Below are 16,995 nucleotides of genomic sequence, written 5' to 3' on the forward strand. Positions count from 1 at the left end.
GACAGTGAGGCGTCTCGCGGGCGTGGAGGTCACTATGCTGACAACTGCGTACGGCAGACGAGGAGTGTGGAAACTTCAGCGTGAAGTCCACCTACTGCACGTCCCACCTTGTGTAGACAACCTCGCAGAAAAAAATCCAGTGTATTTATTATCTAATTTCACTGTTGTATAATACCGAAAGTATTGTGGCATATCTGCTGAAAGCCAGCAGAGACAGCTGCTGCTAGGGAACGGCTCTGTAAACACACCAGTTGCTAAATGATTACGCAATAGCCGTCAGGTAGCCGCAACACACACGCGACAATAAAGGAGCTGTTGGAAGCGATGTTTTCTGTGCGGTCCGTGCCATGTTGCACTGCATAATTCACGTGCACCCCTCTCAATGGCAGCATCCAAATTTTCCTGTAATTTTAGGTCAGATTCTGCTGTAATGCAGCCCTTTCAAAGTAATTTAAAGAAAAATAATTCCGAAAACGCATTACCTCTAGCAGAAGGACGAGCAGACACTGCCTGGGAACCTTCAAAATTTGAGATAGTTTCTTGCCCCTCTCCAAATATAGTGTCTCTCACTACCACCCCACTGTCTTTCTCTGTCTCTCTCGTTCACATTACCAATCAGTTGAGGGGTAGAGAGAGAGAGAGAGTCTGCATGCAGCCAGTTGAGAATTTCAGAAGCTGGTAGCTGAGGCCGGGGTCAGTGCGGGAAGCCAGAGAAGGGGAACGTCCGCTGTTGAAGCCGCTACCAAGCAACGGCTAATGAAGACCGTGACTGAGAACACAAGTCTGTGTGTATGATAGTGATCTGTGGAGTGTAGTCACAAGTTGTGTGCTAAAGTGTCCAATAAATTCGATTAGCAATGCAAACTCCATCTATAGTCATTCCATCACGTGACAGTATGCTGATAATAAAACCTAGTAACTTTTTAATGATGACGTAACGATGTACGTTACTTGTGGTGACGTATTATAGCAATATCAGTGAGTACAAAGAGAATCTCATGTAACGGAATTTTTCTGAACCCTAATATTCACCAAACTATCAGCCTTTGCATTTTTAAGTACTTCCGTCTCTTCAAATGAAGTTTGTCAGCCTGAGTAAAAGCATATCATCGGGTAGGCCGTGGCAGTCTCCGCCGCCATATTTACAGTTTACATCTTATCGTGTTATTGGCGACTTGACGAGAAATTCGTGTACTTGTAAGCCAACTGTTGTTCGAATTATAAGTTCGATGTCTGTTCTATTGTTTGTTTGCATGTTGCGATGTTTCTTGCGCTGTACCCGCGAGGTGCTTGAGAGTTTCGAGCCACAAGTTATCCTGTTTTTGGTTTGTAAGCCGTTCCTCACAGCGACAAGGCACGGGGATTGTGTTAGGAGGACATTGTGTCATTGAAACAATATGTAATTGGATTGTTGTTTGTTTGTATATGCAGTATCTGCTCGAGATGCGCGAACTTCAAGCGCAGTAGAGAAGTTGTGCGCTGTTTGACGCTTCTATCTACAACTTAACATATTTTGCTGCAGGCTGGCTGCCTTGCAGACATGTTTTAGGGCTTCTCATTTATCACAAATACGCGCTTCGTCATAGGAAACGGGGCAGCTTAGTCGGTATAGCGACTGGCTCGGGCTGGACGAGCGAGGGGTCGGAGTTCGAGTCCCTGTAGCTTCAAGAATTTTCTCTTCCCCAAATCTTCCAGACCGGCTCTGGGATCCACCCAACTTCCTATCCGCGTCCGGGGCGTGAAGCTGACCACTCACCTCAAGCTAGTGCCGAGATCAAGAAAATGTAGATCTATAATCCACTCCCCCATACGCCTTCATGGCGTAGTGCTTAATTCGTTGAACACAGAGACTTTCACCGTACACGCCTCACCATCCTGCTATTCTCTGATTAAATATTTACTTTATTATTATATTATTATTGTTACAATATTTCGTAATTTTAATTTATATTCTTAGTGAACTGCTTTTTTATGACTTTGTATTACGATATTTTAATACGTACTTTTCATCATTTTATGCTCTTTGGTTACATTTCAATAGTTTATGGAGACCACATCCTCAAATATAACTGCCCAGGAAGACAACTGCAATCGCACGAGGGGTCTAAACGCGAAATTCCAATTTTGCCGAAACCGAGTCTGTCGGTCGGGCGGATTTCGTTTTTGTTCGGTATTCAAGGGCCTAATCAACAACAGTCGGTCTCGTTTCCAAGGTAACATAGACAGGGTCGTGTGCAATATCCCTGCGCCGATTTTAGCGTACGTTCCTTATTATTAAAAAAATAAAAGTATGCTTATGAGATCGGCATGCTTTCTGTGTGTCTGTGTATGCCCCCATCAACGTTTGAACGCCTGAACCTATCTTTATAAAAACTGGTATGCATATATTGGCAACTGAGCCCGTCTCTACGACTTACTATTAAATTCCTCCCATCAGTTTATGTGTCTGTATATGTATCCCCGTGTCGTTGCTAGGTAACGGCTCAGTAAAATCTTCACGACGGCAACTAATGAACACGGAACAATATAAGAATCGTTTGACACGTCGTTCTTCCCGCAACTCCTTATTATATTAAATCGGGTAAAAAAAGTAAAGCTATCCCTGTAACATGCCGTGGAGGCCCATAGGGTTGTGAGACGTCGAGGCTCCCACATTTCTAGACAATCGGGTCACAGGTGGCGGTGAGGTTGTCAGCCTTACGCGCCGGACACCCTTTACCCCCAGGGAGATTCCTGGTACTCATTTCTGTTAGAGACTGATTTCACCCCAGGGCCATAGTGCGGCTGGAAAGATTAGGTACATGGTTTATGCTGACCGTCTTACAGTGTATACACTTTTTCACCTTATTCTTCACTTCCGCATGTTTCAGCACTAATGTGCCATCCTCAGATGTCTTTATGCACGTTAAACTATTGTACTGCATGCCATGATGTCTTCATTCTAAAATGACTAAAATCTGTATTCGTCATATAGGACGATGAATTCTAAATAATAAAACTTTTCAGGATTCTTCCTACGTCGCACTCAAACACGCGAATTACGCCATCCTCTTTTATGTGAGCATGTATATGTACAACGCACGCAGTAACAGGAGCAGAACACAACACAGAACACGATACACAAATGTATGTAGGAAGAATGCTCACATAAAAGAGGATTGGCGTAATTCGCGTGTTTGAGTGCGACGTAGGATGAATCCTGAAAAGTTTTATTATTTAGAATTCATAGTCCTATATGACGAATACAGATTTTAGTCATTTTAGAATGAAGACATCATGGCATGCAGTACAGTAGTTTAACGTGCATAAAGACACCTGAGGATGGCACATTAGTGCTGAAACCTGTAGTGTGGAAGTGAAGAATAAGGTGAATAAGTGTATACACTGTAAGACGGTTAGCATAAACCATGCACATGAATCAGTGTAGCAGGACGCTAAAATATAACAAGATTAGGTAAACTGAAAATCCCAATGACCTCATCCGGAATCGAACCCGCGACCTTCCGGTGTGTATCACAGTGCCTCGACCAACTACGCCACAAATAATTCCTGAATAATTTTGCAACAATAGTGGTCATTGTTAAAGCTTGAATGGAATTGCATGCCAAGTCTCGCTCAGTCTGTTCAGAATGCCGCCTCAACAAAAGCAGAAATATAATCGCCGCACGCGTGTGAAAATCGATTAGTATCTAAGATAATAGATGCATGTCAGCAACAAATGTGTACGAGGGCCATTCATGTACTAATTCAACTGTACCCCGAGAAACTTCGCGATAATGTAATGAAACAGAGTCCGTCACCAATTCCATTCATGGTCCCTCCATGTTCATGGACGCCATTTTGTGGTTAATTCGTTCCATTTCCCAAAGTTGCAGCCTCGGCCGGACAATGGATGCAATGGACGCCGGGGAGGACAACAGAAAAGCAAACAATTTAACACGCGTTTCGCTTTAGGTTGGTCCTTCATTTGTCATTCTTTTTCGTGCTCTCACAGCGAACAGATTTTTTTGTAACTCGCTTATTAACTGGTAGCGTAGTTGGTTGAGGCACTATGCTACAAGCCGAAAGGTCGCGGGATCCAATCCCGATGAGGTGGATTTTTTCAATTGACCTAATCCTTCCAGCCGCACTGTGGTCCTGGGGTCGACTCAGCCTTTAACAGAAATGAGTACGAGGAATGTTCTTGGTATATTCTTGGGGGTAAATGTTCTGTGAAGGTGGGAGTGGATGTAACTGGCTCATGTCCAGTAGCGGGCTTTGGTATTAGCGGTGTTGAACCTTCGGGTTCTGCTACCAGAGAGTCAGTTAATTAGTAAGACGGATCTTAGGGAAATGGGCCGTAAGGCTGGGGGGTGGATGGAACTGGCTCAGGATCGTGTCCAGTGGCGGGCTTTGGTATTAGCGGTGTGGAACCTTCGCGTTCTGCTACCGGAGCTGTAGAGCCGCTCTCCGGCATCAGTTTCCAAAAGTATTGAATAAGTGGAGCCTTCTTGTAACGGTAGAAACATTTCTTCTGGTTACTGTACCATGTGCCCGGTGCGTGCGTACGGACTGACAGACACGCAAACAAGAAGTACGTGTTTCTTTTCCCGAAAAGCACTTAACAGAGCCTTTTCATTTTGTGTAAACAGCATTACAGCTTGGAGACAGGCAATAACAAGACACTCACTGCGAGATCGATGCCAGTGTAACCTTAGAAGGTAAAGGTAAATTTGTCCCTGTGCTCAACGAATTAAGCACTACTCCATGAAAGCGTATGGCGAAATGGATGTATAGATCCACATTTTCTTGACCTCGGCACTAGCTATAGGTGAGTGGTCAGCTTCAAGCCTCAGCCGCTTTGCCCCCGGGGAAAGAGCCCCCCGTACCCACTGGATATGAGGTTGGGTGGACCCCAGAGCCGGTCTTGACGATCTGGAGAAGAGAAAATCTTTGACCCTACCGGGACTCGAACTCCGACCCCTTAGTCGTCCAGCCCGTAGCCAATCGCTATACCGACTGAGCTACCCCGGCTCCTGTAACCCTAGAAGGAACTTCATTACATATCATGACTGAAATATAAAACAGCGCAACGGCTTCCTAATTAGGCGTCGCGGGTTTGAAACCACTTCACTGACAAAACTGTTTCTGAAATGATTACGGGCTATAAAGGAAATTCGAGACGTGTTGAAAAATAAAAAAATAAATTAATCTTAGTAAAAATATCTCGAGTTGTCACACTGCTCGATATTTAAATGAACAGTAATTCCATCAGGTGTAACCAGTTTAATATGAAANTATGTGTCCTGTAGTTGACTTTTACATCAACTCGTATCTATTCCATTAATTGTACACTCTCTGTTACTATTCGCTTCTTAATCTCAGGCCTACGGTCCTTTGTGCCGTATAAATGTGTAGAATCGACATTACAATCACCCTACTGTGTGCTTACGTTTACCTGCTACTTCCCAACATCGCATTCCATGCTTAGAGAACGCACCCGAGACATCAGACTATCGCAGTGGCGTAATTCGTATTTCATTTGTTTATTGGGAGAAAATGGCGGCAAGGAGTGAGAGTTTCTTATCAGAAGGCATGGTTATTAGAAATTATATGGGATTTAAAGCTTAGGAGAGATATGTTATGATTTCATATGTAGTGTGTATATATTTCAGTTGCGATCCATACAATAATACTACGATCTCATTAATGTGAGTTACCAATGTTCGCTTCTTTCTTGTAACGTTGGGGCATAATACAGTTCATGTTACTGTGGTTCGTCACAGCTGTTTGAGCTTGTACTCTCACATACTCCGAACATTATGAGGTGTTTTGTGAAGTTCTGTGTAAAATAGAAGGTTGAGTATTTTCATGTCAGTTTTGTTTGTAAAGAAAACTTATTTCTTCTTAACTGTGTGTTGTGCGCAAGTCGCGGAGTGAACGAAGCCTGCTAGTCAGACACCAAAAGCGCTACATTGTCGGTGAGTAGAGGAATATTAATCATATTTATAAAAGTTTTATGGTCGTGTCGTACTCAGTGTAAGGCAAATAGCATCTTACCGTGCCCCTTCTCTCTCTGTACGCTGTATCTAAATGCAGAGCTGGGATAGCTCAGTCGGTATAGCGACTGGCTACGGGCTGGACGACCAAGACGTCGGAGTTCGAGTCCCGGTAGGATCAAGAATTTTCTTTTCTCCACGTCCAGACCGGCTCTAGAGTTCACCCAACCTTCTATCAAATGGGTACCGAGGTAAAGTAGCCGGAGCGTGACGCTGACCACTCACCTCCAATAGTGCCGAGGTCAAGAAAATGTGGATCTATACATTNATTCGATCCCGCGACCTTCCAGCTTGTAGCATTGTGTATACCAAATTAATCTGACTGCTGCAAATGGCAGAAGAAGTTGGTTTTATTCCCTGTCAGCCCGCTGCAGCTGCCAGAAACACCAACAGATTAAAAAACTTGCTATGGTTGCTATAGCAATTCGATACGGTGTAACCAAGTTAACTAATTCCCTAGCCAATAGAGTAGAGACTTGAGAACGAATTAATGCGAACACAGAGATGTGTGCTGCTCCTATCGGCAAGTAATGAACCGAGGTCGCCGCGATAAATCTGCTAATCAAATCACCATCTCTCTGTTCCAACCTGCTTCCTTGTCAGCAAACTCGTTTCATGGAAATATACATTTCTGTTCATCGGATAATTCACTGCCATTTATTGTAGATTCTGAAGGGTTCTGACGATGATGTATAATACCCAGAATTACTTGGTTCACTCCACAGATGGCGCTAGCGGAAGGCAATATAAGTTTTCACAAACTATTCACGCACTTCTATGCACTGGTATTCATGGACGTTGTCTGTTGCCTAGGTTTGTAGCATAAATTTCTACTTCCCCTTCTATTCTAGTTCCACGCATGTGCGTGCTTTATCACAATTTTTATTGCATATTTTCCTCTTCTCTCCCTTCGACTTAGCCTGGTCTCTGGTATTTAAATAGCTGTGTGACGCTGAGATGGGTTGCCTGTGCATCCCGTTTGGAGGCGGGGTTTCAATCCTTCCCCCATAGCTCTGTGAGTCGAAGGAGGCGACGAAAAGGGAAGTTTTGAATCTGAGATGGTAAAATATGGTCGCCAATGTCGCGGGACTCGGACCCGGGAATGACTGCGCTGGCGAGCACCAGCAGACCCGTCCTCTCGTCAGAGACAGCGCTCCACAACAACAAACCAGCAGCTGCCTGACAGTAATAAAGCCCCAGTTGGGTGCTCTGTTCGAAGACAGACTGGCCGACTGACCGTCGGTCGTAACCTCAGACTCAGACATGAGTCGGTTTCTAAAGGACCCAACAGAGCATGTGTCTCTCACCTCACCTGAGAATAGAAACAGGCTCAGTTTCCGAAACGTTTCGTTTTCTAGTTTGTAGAATCCTGGACGAGGGAAAAAGTCTGAAACCCCAGTAATTCTGAGAACCAGTTATTGGTTAGAATTTTGTTTCGTACGGGTCATTATTTTTTAATTCGCTTAGTGGGGGGGGCGGAGTCCAGCTGGGTCCACTCGGCACGGCGACCACTGATTGGCCTATTGTACCTGCCCGCGTGATTATGATGATGGAGAATTTGGTGGAATGAAGATTGGCAGGGGAAACGGAAGTACTCGGAGAAAACCTGCCCCAGCGCCACTTTATCCACCACAAATTCCACTTGACCAGACCCGGGATCGGGAAGCCAGCGACTAACCGCTTGAGCTATGGCGGGGCCTTCGTGCAGTCTTTAGTTCGAATGCATAAACGGACTTTTTATGAGCGTATCATTTTATCGCGCATACAGGCATGTATGATAACATAGCTCGGTTCCTGCTACACACAAGTTATACGTAGTGTGCGCTTATGTGCCTCTCTCCATTGTATGGTCCTGAGGGGAAGAGACAACGTGGAAAATCTAGACATAGATAGCGGAAGATATTAATTTGGATATGGGACGGTGAGGACGAGATTTAGTCTAGGTCATGGCGTGCTAGTAAAGATACTTCAAGGAAGAGATTACACCGTACTTCAGGGAGATAACTAGATGAAGGTTTGTGATACTAGCATTGTGCTTTTGTTAACAGTAGCGGACTGTCCATCTGTAACTCAGAAGTTCGCATCACCAACTGCTGTTGCCACAGAAAACACTTCCATTGATCAACTCTTATACACTACAACCCTCGAGCGACGCTCTGAAGTCAAGTTTATATTCATTATGCGCGCCATGGACTTCAGAAGTTCTGGGAAGAATTCATGCAATAATAATAATAATAGTAATAATAATAATAATAACAAGAAGAGCTATCCCTGTAACAGGCCGTGGAGGCCCATAGGATTGTGAGACATCGAGGCTTCCACATTTTCTAAACATTCGGTTCACAGATTGCGGTGAGGTCGTCAGCCTTACGCGCTGGTCACCCTTTACTCCCAGGAAAATTCGTGGTACTCATTTCTGTTAGAGGCTGAGTGGACCCCAGGGCCATAGTGCGGCTGGAAAGATAAGGTTAATTGAAAAAAACCAGTGACCTCATCGGAAATCGAACCTGCGACCTTCCGACTTGTAGCATAGTGCCTCACCGCGTGCCCCTAGACGGGAGAGGACCAGTTGCAGTGAGGCCCCTGCTGTCTCTGAAAAACAGGCCCCATTTCAATACACGTAAAATATGGTCATGGGTCCCGACGATACCCGAAACCGAGATCGACTGTGCTGACGAGGGCCAGAAGCAATTTATTATACCGAATTTTTTTACCTCTGTAGGATTAAAATCGGGGATAAACGGATTTGAAGAACATAACATTACGCAAATAGCGCCTGAGATGGTCTGCATTTCCCCTGTGTTCTCCGGAATTCCGCCAATAAAGTTTCAGACGTCCAGCCATAACCTTAGGTAGATTCTGAGTGACAGATTTTGTTTGCTATGAGACTTTGGATGCAGCGTTACTCTGATTGGCTGGTTGAAGTCCCAGTGCTTCAGTCGGGGTACACGTCATGTTGCAGACTTCACATGCAATCACAGAGCGCAGTAACAGTAGGGCTTGTAGGGCCCCGGTGTGACCCCTCATTAGTGGGCATTGTAACTCAATCCACTGTCTGATTCATTTGTGGTCTCCTTCATATGGCATTGAGGTGGGTGGGGGGGGGGCAAATAACGATGAAATTACCGAGTATTTTGTTAAAATGTAACTTCAGTTCCGATGCAAACAAATTCATGCCTCAATGGAACACACATCACACTTTATTTTCGAGATCTCAGGTTTTCACCGCAGTTACTGTTAGGATTGCCGTATTGTGGGATATAACGACGTTTCAGAGGAAAATAACTTTCTCAGTTACCAGCCAAGTGCCAGGAGAGATATCAAGCCCCAAACTTAAAGGCCGAGGATATGATAATGTGCTGCGTGATCAGGACTATCACACACATCAGGGGACGGTGATAAATGGGTATGGAGCAATGGTGGAATGATGATTAGCAGGGGGAAGCAGAAGAAACTATAAGGAAAAAACTGTTCCATTGCCACTTCTTCCATCATGAATGTGACATGACGTCACCCAGGCTTGAACCCGAGGCTCCGCAGTGGGAAGCCATTGTCTAACAGCCTGAACATTGGAGCGACCTTAGTTTATCGCTTCTGTATGCTGTTTCCAGCAATTGGGGCTAATAAACAGCACAACAAGATGTGATGTTTGTAACATTCATTTACCAATATGTACCGTAGCCACGGCTGCCATGTTGCCGTAGAGATTTTTGGTGCGTTCCGAATCTCTGTTTTTAATTGCATGAGTCAACTTTTTGATTTCTTAATTTGAATGTTATTCCTGCGCCCATTCCTATCCTCTACGTCACATGATAAAGACAGGGGGAGCGGCCATATCCAGGACGAAGAAAGGGCACTTCTGCTTGTGTCTATTTCAGCATGTGTGCTGGCACGGCGAGCAGGCTGCCTTGACATTCTCACAATCTGGACCCAACCGCACGCATATCGCTTCAATCATTTGCATGGGGAGAGTAGGCACCTGCAAGATAGAGGGACATTCTCTGTCTCGAAGTTGGCATTCCCGCTTGCAATGTCTGTCACTCCTAACGTTGTGCTACTTTGTTCTCTTTTAGGCCATATAAGATTTTTATATGCAGATAATTGAAAAATAATATTTGTCCCGTCTATGTTTCGTCCCGTATCTGCCATGTTGTTGTGTCTGTTGCTGCTGATAGAAGGAAATTAGAAAACATGGCGAAAAGAAATCAGTCTTATAGAATGTGACTTCGTGTACTCTGGTGGATATTATTGAAGTTGAGGAGGAAACTGCTAACTCCATACTCAGAGTAGAGCTACAGGTCACTCGGGGTTAGCGGTCAGTCAGAGAAGGGAGGGCCAGAACTTGTGCTAAGAGCTAAGCATGAAGAAGTTTGTAGGGGGAACAGGGAGCCTATCGCGCTGGAAAGGACCTGTGGACAGAAACAGAGGAAAAGTTATAAAGGAGGCAAAGAAGTAAAGAGAAAGTATATAAAAATAAATTAATTATAATATATGAGCCCAGTAATACTCGTAAGAAAACAGACTTCGTGTGTTGTAGGGATGTAACTAACACAGATGGCGAGGTATTCCTGTCCGCAGTCCTTCTCTTGCCTTACCTTTAATGGATATGAACCTTTTTTAAGGCGATCAGTCGGTTAAACTGCTGCTGGTCCTCGCCAGCACAATCTCCGACAGAGGGGCCGCTGTTTCTGTGTAGGCGCTACGTTTGTTGCACCATAGTGTCAGCACGAGTATACCGGTTAATGCTGTTCATTGTGAGAACCATACGGAACTCACAGATACACTGTGTGGGCAGAATATATAGCAATCCAGTCCGTACCTCATAGGAAACACATTACGTCTCCGCTACAAAGCCCAACCGGTTAATGCTGTTTAGGGAAACAGTCGCTGTTTATTGTGAGAACCATACGGAACACACAGATACACTGTGTGGGCAGAATGTAATGTTTCTGAATGTTAAAGCATGTGGTACATGTAGTTACTGCTGTACTTGTTGAAGTAAGTAGGTACGCGAATTATAGATCATGTTTGTTTCAGCTCAACATCAGCGTGTGTTCAGTTTGAATTCGGTTTGACAACACGCTCGGCGCTAAGTGATAACAATTCATGAGCTTCCCTTTGTATTGTTACGTAGCTGTATGTGACGTGAGGCCGGACATAGAATTCCCCTGCAGCTGGAAACGTCACTTCCATTATGGCCACATATTCCATTGCGTTTGTTTACCTTCATACGCCTTCAACTGTTTTGCTGTACAAACACATGCGGTTGTCCCAATATATAGAACGAGGTTTCAGGCAATTGCAAAGAAACCTCGACACTCGTTTAGTGTGCCTAATACAGGCGTGACGTAATCCTGGACTTGTATTCGTGAGATTCTCGGTTGTAATCGGTGCACGCGGTAGCGTAGTTTGTTGAGGCACTATGCTACAAGCTGAAGGGTCGCGGGTCCGATTCCCAGTGAGATCACTGGATGTTTCAATTGACATAATCCTTCCGGTCGCACTATGGCCCTGGGGTCGACTCAGCCTCTAGCAGAGATGAGTACCAGAAATCTTCCTGGGGTAAAGGGCAGCCGGCATGTAAGGCTGACAATCTCACCGCTATCTGCGAACCGATTGTCTAGGAAATGTGGAAGCCTCGACGTCTCACACCCCTTTGGGCCTCCACGGTCTGTTACAGGGATAGTTTTCCTTTTTTGTCATGCTTATTGTGTTTCTAATGCAGTGAACTTTGCTCGTTAACTCTTAATACGTTTTCTATTTTATTGAAATGCTGTTTGTAAAGTGACCGCAAGTGAAGCTCGCCGATTCTAGGAACCAGGATACGTCACGTGTAGTACAGGAAAACTTAAAGCTCTGTGCAGCTATGCTTGAAATTCCCACGAACTTACGAATACCGGAAGTTTGTTTAAAACCAAATATGGCAACTTTCTCATCATGACGTAACGGTCTGTGACGTAGCATCGTTAACACTGTGCATGGAGTTTAAGCTGAATACAGTGCTCTCGGACACCCTGAGTTTGTGTTCTTCCGACAGGTTGGAGGACCAGTTTTCACACCCATCCATATTAATGCTTACATTTACAGTTTCAAGATCTGAAGATTTCACGGCGGCTAAAGTTAATAAAATCTTCTCGGCCTACCAGCTGTGTCAGTCTGTTAAGAGGTTCAGACGTTTCGGGGATCATCTCTATCCCTCTTATGGGGGGTCTGTCTTAGATGATGCGACATCTGACCAATTTTATTAACTTTATGGTTTTGTTTTTTTATACAGGCGATGTGAAGACGAAAGGGTTATCAACTCAGAGATGTCTAGCATTCTTCAAATTTCATCTTCCCTTACATTTTCGTTAATCAATATCATTTTGATTCGTTAGTATTATTTCGCCCCCAGTTTGGCTGCGTTTTGTACCGGTTCGCTAGCTGCCTAAGCTAACTTTCTTAGCTAATGGAACCGTCGTGACCTTAGAGCAGACACTTGGATTTTGTTAAGTCTTGAGATGAAGCGGAGGATACTAACCTCTCTGCCTGTCGTACGCGTTGATGCACTCTGACGTCATAAACTGGCTGACGAGCGCTGTTTTACCGACCCCTGGAGCACCTATCATAGCTACTCGATAGGTGATGACTTCAGGGGCAGGCTGTGGGTCCACGGGGATCGGACTGGTCGGCGGCGTGCCGTCAGGGGCAGGTGGGGACGTCAGGATGTGCGGCGGCACCAGGCTGTTGCTGCGGGAACGCCGTCTCCGGAACGAGTCCCCACGGTTCACAACTCCTGCGAACCAAGTGCCACTTTATGGTTGCGTCATTCCTGAAATGTTCAGCAACAGGTGAATTGAATTTTTCATTCTTAGACAGTTCAGCAATATGTGAATTGAATGTCTGATTCCTGAACAGTTTAGCAACAGGTGAATTGAATGTCTGATTCCTAAACTGTTCAGCAACAGGTGAATTGGATGTATGATTCCCAAACTGTTTAACAACAGGTGAATTGAATGTCTGATTCCTAAACTGTTCAGCAACAGGTGAATTGAATGTATGATTCCTAAACTGTTTAGCAACAGGTGTATTGAATGTCTGATTCTTAAACTGTTCAGCAACATGTGAATTGAATGTATGATTCCTAAACTGTTTAGCAACAGGTGAATTGAATGTTCCGATAAGATAGCACTCCCTTTCGCGTTCGGAATATTCTGGATACCGGCTGTCTTAGTATTACTGTCATCTAGAATATGATGCCGTGTAGTTTGGTAGTCGTATCGCCTTGTTTCGGAAGAGTCTGCTGCCTCCATTTTCAGGATATAAGATTAAACTGCAAAGGATTCCCATTACTTCATTCTTAGTCCCAGTCATGGCTCTCCATTTTCTTACCTTCCCACACTGCTCGCTCTTTTACCTTGAAGAAGGAGGCAGTAGGTTCGTCTGAAAAGTATTCATCAGACTACACGGCGATAAAATCTATAGGACAGTGATCTTCATTCCATTTTTTATTTATGCATTATTTGCAGTGCCTCCAGTAGCTCGGAAAATGTAGCGTCGAATGTGAGGATGATTAATGAATTGTGAATCGGAGATTCACAATGAAGGCCGCCGTGGCCTTCATCAAGGATAGAGAAACCCACGGGAAACCTCGATCAGGATAGTCGGGACTGGGTGCCTACGAAAGAGAAGTCAGAAAGTCCACCTCTTGAGGCAGCTCACTAGGAATGAATCACCAGGATGATTTGATGATAATGTCCGGGGCGAAAAACGCCTCGAATCCTGGTTTACTAATTTGTTCCGGATTAACAGACCTGTCCATAACCTACGACAGTTCTGTATTATTTGTGCGTACAAAATTGTTAATTTGTCCATAATTAATCCTTTAAAGCCCAGTGGTTACTATATGTACCATTTGCTTTAACATGCTAAAACTCTACATTCTGCCCACATATTGTATTTTTGAGTTTTATATGATTCTCGCAATAAACAGCGATGGGAGGTGTTTCCTGTGAGGTACAGACTGAACTGTTATATATTCTGCCCACGCAGTGTATCTGTGTTCCATATGGTTCTCACAATAAACAGCGACTGTTTCCCTAAACAGCATTAACCGGTTGGGCTTTGTAGCGGAGACGTAATGTGTTTCCTGTGAGGTACGGACTGAATTGCTATATATTCTGTCAACACAGTGTATCTGTGTTCCGTATGGTTCTCACAATAAACAGCATTATCCGGTTTTTCTGGGGACGGAGTGTCTTTCCTGTGAGGTACGGACTGAACTGCTATATATTCTGCCCACAGAGTGTATCTGTGTGTTCCGTATGGTTTTCACAATAAACAGCGACTGTTTCCCTAAACAGCATTAACCGGTTGGTCTTCGTAGCGAAGATGTAGTGTGATTCCTGTGAGGTACGAACTGAATTCTTATATATCACGTAGACGTAATTCGGTCTTTAAAGGTTTAAGATAGGTTTTTATGTGAGTTTTATGTTGTTGGTTTTGTAGTCTGGTCGTAAAAGCATCAGGCTTGATAGATATATTACTGTTTCGTAATAATATTTGTAACATCACCCGTGTTCTTTGCAGTTCTAAGAACAAGCCTCCGTGAACAGTCTAAAATAAGCATTTTCTTTGACGAATCCTTTTAACCTGTAATTTCTGGTCTGTGTTCCCCTCCAGACCGATGATATTTTCTGTTTATCTCAGATTCGTTGTATTTCAGTCTTTCGCTTTACGTTCGTAAACTGTGTATAAACTTCAAGTGGTTAAAGTTCTCACCAACGTTTCGGAAGGAAATTCTTCCACCATCTTCAGGGTACAAATGTAAGCCGAGCATGAAGAGAAGTACATACATAGGGCGAGGGTGGCCTGGAACATGGGCTGTGAACGAACCAATAGGAGTAAGGAAAGCAACGTACTACTTCCATCAACGTTCTTTTCTTTTAGAGGTTTTCCTCAGTCTCCTCAGGGAAATGTCAGACTAGTGCTTCGATTATGTTCCGACCAATTTCTTTCAAATTCTTTCCAGTTCAAATCGTAGTCTATCGTCTTAGCATTCGTCACTTTGCAGCCTGCCTCCTGGCATTGTCATGAAATAGACCTGCACGTACCTCGGAGGTCAGTGTCGAACGAGCTGCTCTATTTGTCATCACATACCTCAGCCGGACAGGGTAGAACTACGCTGAAAATTCTGTCTGTACTTATTACTTCAGATCGCAGTTTTGATGAAAACTGTGTCCACGCAGATACGCATTTTCACTGAGCTCCCTCTTCGACGTCATTACAAAATTGTTACTCCTTCTCTGTTCGATAGTGTTCTTGCATTAGTGTGTTGCAACGTTTTGACTCCTCGACCTCAGCATCATCTGGCCGACACCCAAGCGTGTTACGTAACAGTCCTTCAATCGTTAATTTCGAAAGCAAATCCACTGACGCACGAAATTAATCTAAACGTGATACAAGAATCCAATCCGTACCTCACAGGAAACACATTACGTCTCCATAACAAAGCCCAACCGTTTAATGCTGTTTAGGGAAACAGCCGCTGTTTACTGTGAGAACCATACGGAACACACAGATACACTGTGGGCAGAATATATAGCAATTCAGTCCGTACCTCACAGGAAACACATTACGTCTCCGCTATAAAGCCCAACCGGTTAATGCTGTTTAGGGAAAGAGTCGCTGTTTATTGTGAGAACCATACGGAACACCTAAATATAGTCTAAATCAAGGTTACTTTACGGCTGGCGGCTTACAGCCAATCAGTTCGTCTTGGTGCCAAGTCCTTTGAGACTCACGACCAGAGATTTTTTCAACTGGGCCTTTGCGGTAATAGTCCTTATGTAACATCCTCTCTGACGAGAAATTCTTGTGAGTAGGCTTGGCCTACGTCACGTGCACGTATCGCACTTATAGCGTGTTTTTGGAATTGTTTTCCTTTTGCATTATGTACAACTGCTGTCAGTACAGGCTTTGCAAAGCAGATCGTGTCCCTCTTAATTCTTTTATGCTACAACGGCAACTTAGTCACTTGAACGGCCGTAAGCTTTACCACCGCAATCCAGTTCATACCTCACAGGAAACACTCTGTCTCCATGACAACGACCAACCGGGGTAATGTTGTTTAGGGAAATAATTGCTGTTTACTGTTGGAATAATACGGAGCACAAATACACTCCTTGGGCAGAATGCAGAGTTTGTAATGATTCTTACAATAAACAGCGATCATTTCCCTAAGCAAAATAAAACATACCCTGTTTCATAGAGTATATGAACTTTAGTTGTCTTAATATTCATGTCAGAAAAGGGAATTTGTTCCGTTTGTGCCCTAACTTAATATCAGTCTCTGTGTGACACTTCATAATAACTTCTTCATTCATCGCTTCCAATTACAATCCACTATTAATTTCAATGATCTCTTGTCAGTTGTCAGTGTTTTCAAACAGTCTGTAGCAATACCTCACACAACATAGCAACCTATCATGATCGTGCAGACAGTTTAGAAATTACCACTTCTCGCTCATAAATCTCACTGCGACAACCCCTGTAACTCCGTGGCTTGATAACACGTCACACACACATGTCGGAGGAGATATCGCTATAGCCCGGGGAACAGTTGCAGCGCGCAAACACACACGTGATGTCATGCTCTTGGGTTAACCTTTGAAATTACTGTGGTAACTATATTCAGCCTGCTTTAACATTTTAAAAAACTGTGAATTTTGTTCACAGAGTATATCTGTGTGCTCCATATGGTTCTCACAATAAACAGCGACTGTTTCCCTAAACAGCATTAACCGGTTTGGTTTGTAGCGGAGACGTAATGTGTTTTCTGTGAGGTACGGACTGAATTGCTATATATTCTGCCCACACTAAATATAACAGTGTGATTGATTATTCATTGGCCCTGAATATGCCCTAAAAGGATTTCATTATCGTAATTGTATCTGTGTGTTCCGTATGGTTCTCACAA

At 44.0% G+C, this 16,995-nt stretch overlaps 1 protein-coding gene across 1 annotated transcript in view; it reads right to left on the reverse strand.

Annotated features, from left to right (window-relative positions):
* Positions 1 to 16,995, reverse strand: part of LOC111873541 (GTP-binding protein Rit2) — a 69,790-nt gene that overhangs the window by 9,105 nt on the left and 43,690 nt on the right. Inside the window, exon 2 of the mRNA XM_023868331.2 lies at positions 12,559 to 12,813. Within this exon, the coding sequence (XP_023724099.1) occupies positions 12,559 to 12,813 (255 nt within the window). The remainder of the gene's footprint in view (positions 1 to 12,558; positions 12,814 to 16,995) is intronic.

This window comes from Cryptotermes secundus, unplaced genomic scaffold, assembly GCF_002891405.2.
Source record: "Cryptotermes secundus unplaced genomic scaffold, Csec_1.0 scaffold395, whole genome shotgun sequence".
Lineage (NCBI taxonomy): Eukaryota > Metazoa > Arthropoda > Insecta > Blattodea > Kalotermitidae > Cryptotermes > Cryptotermes secundus.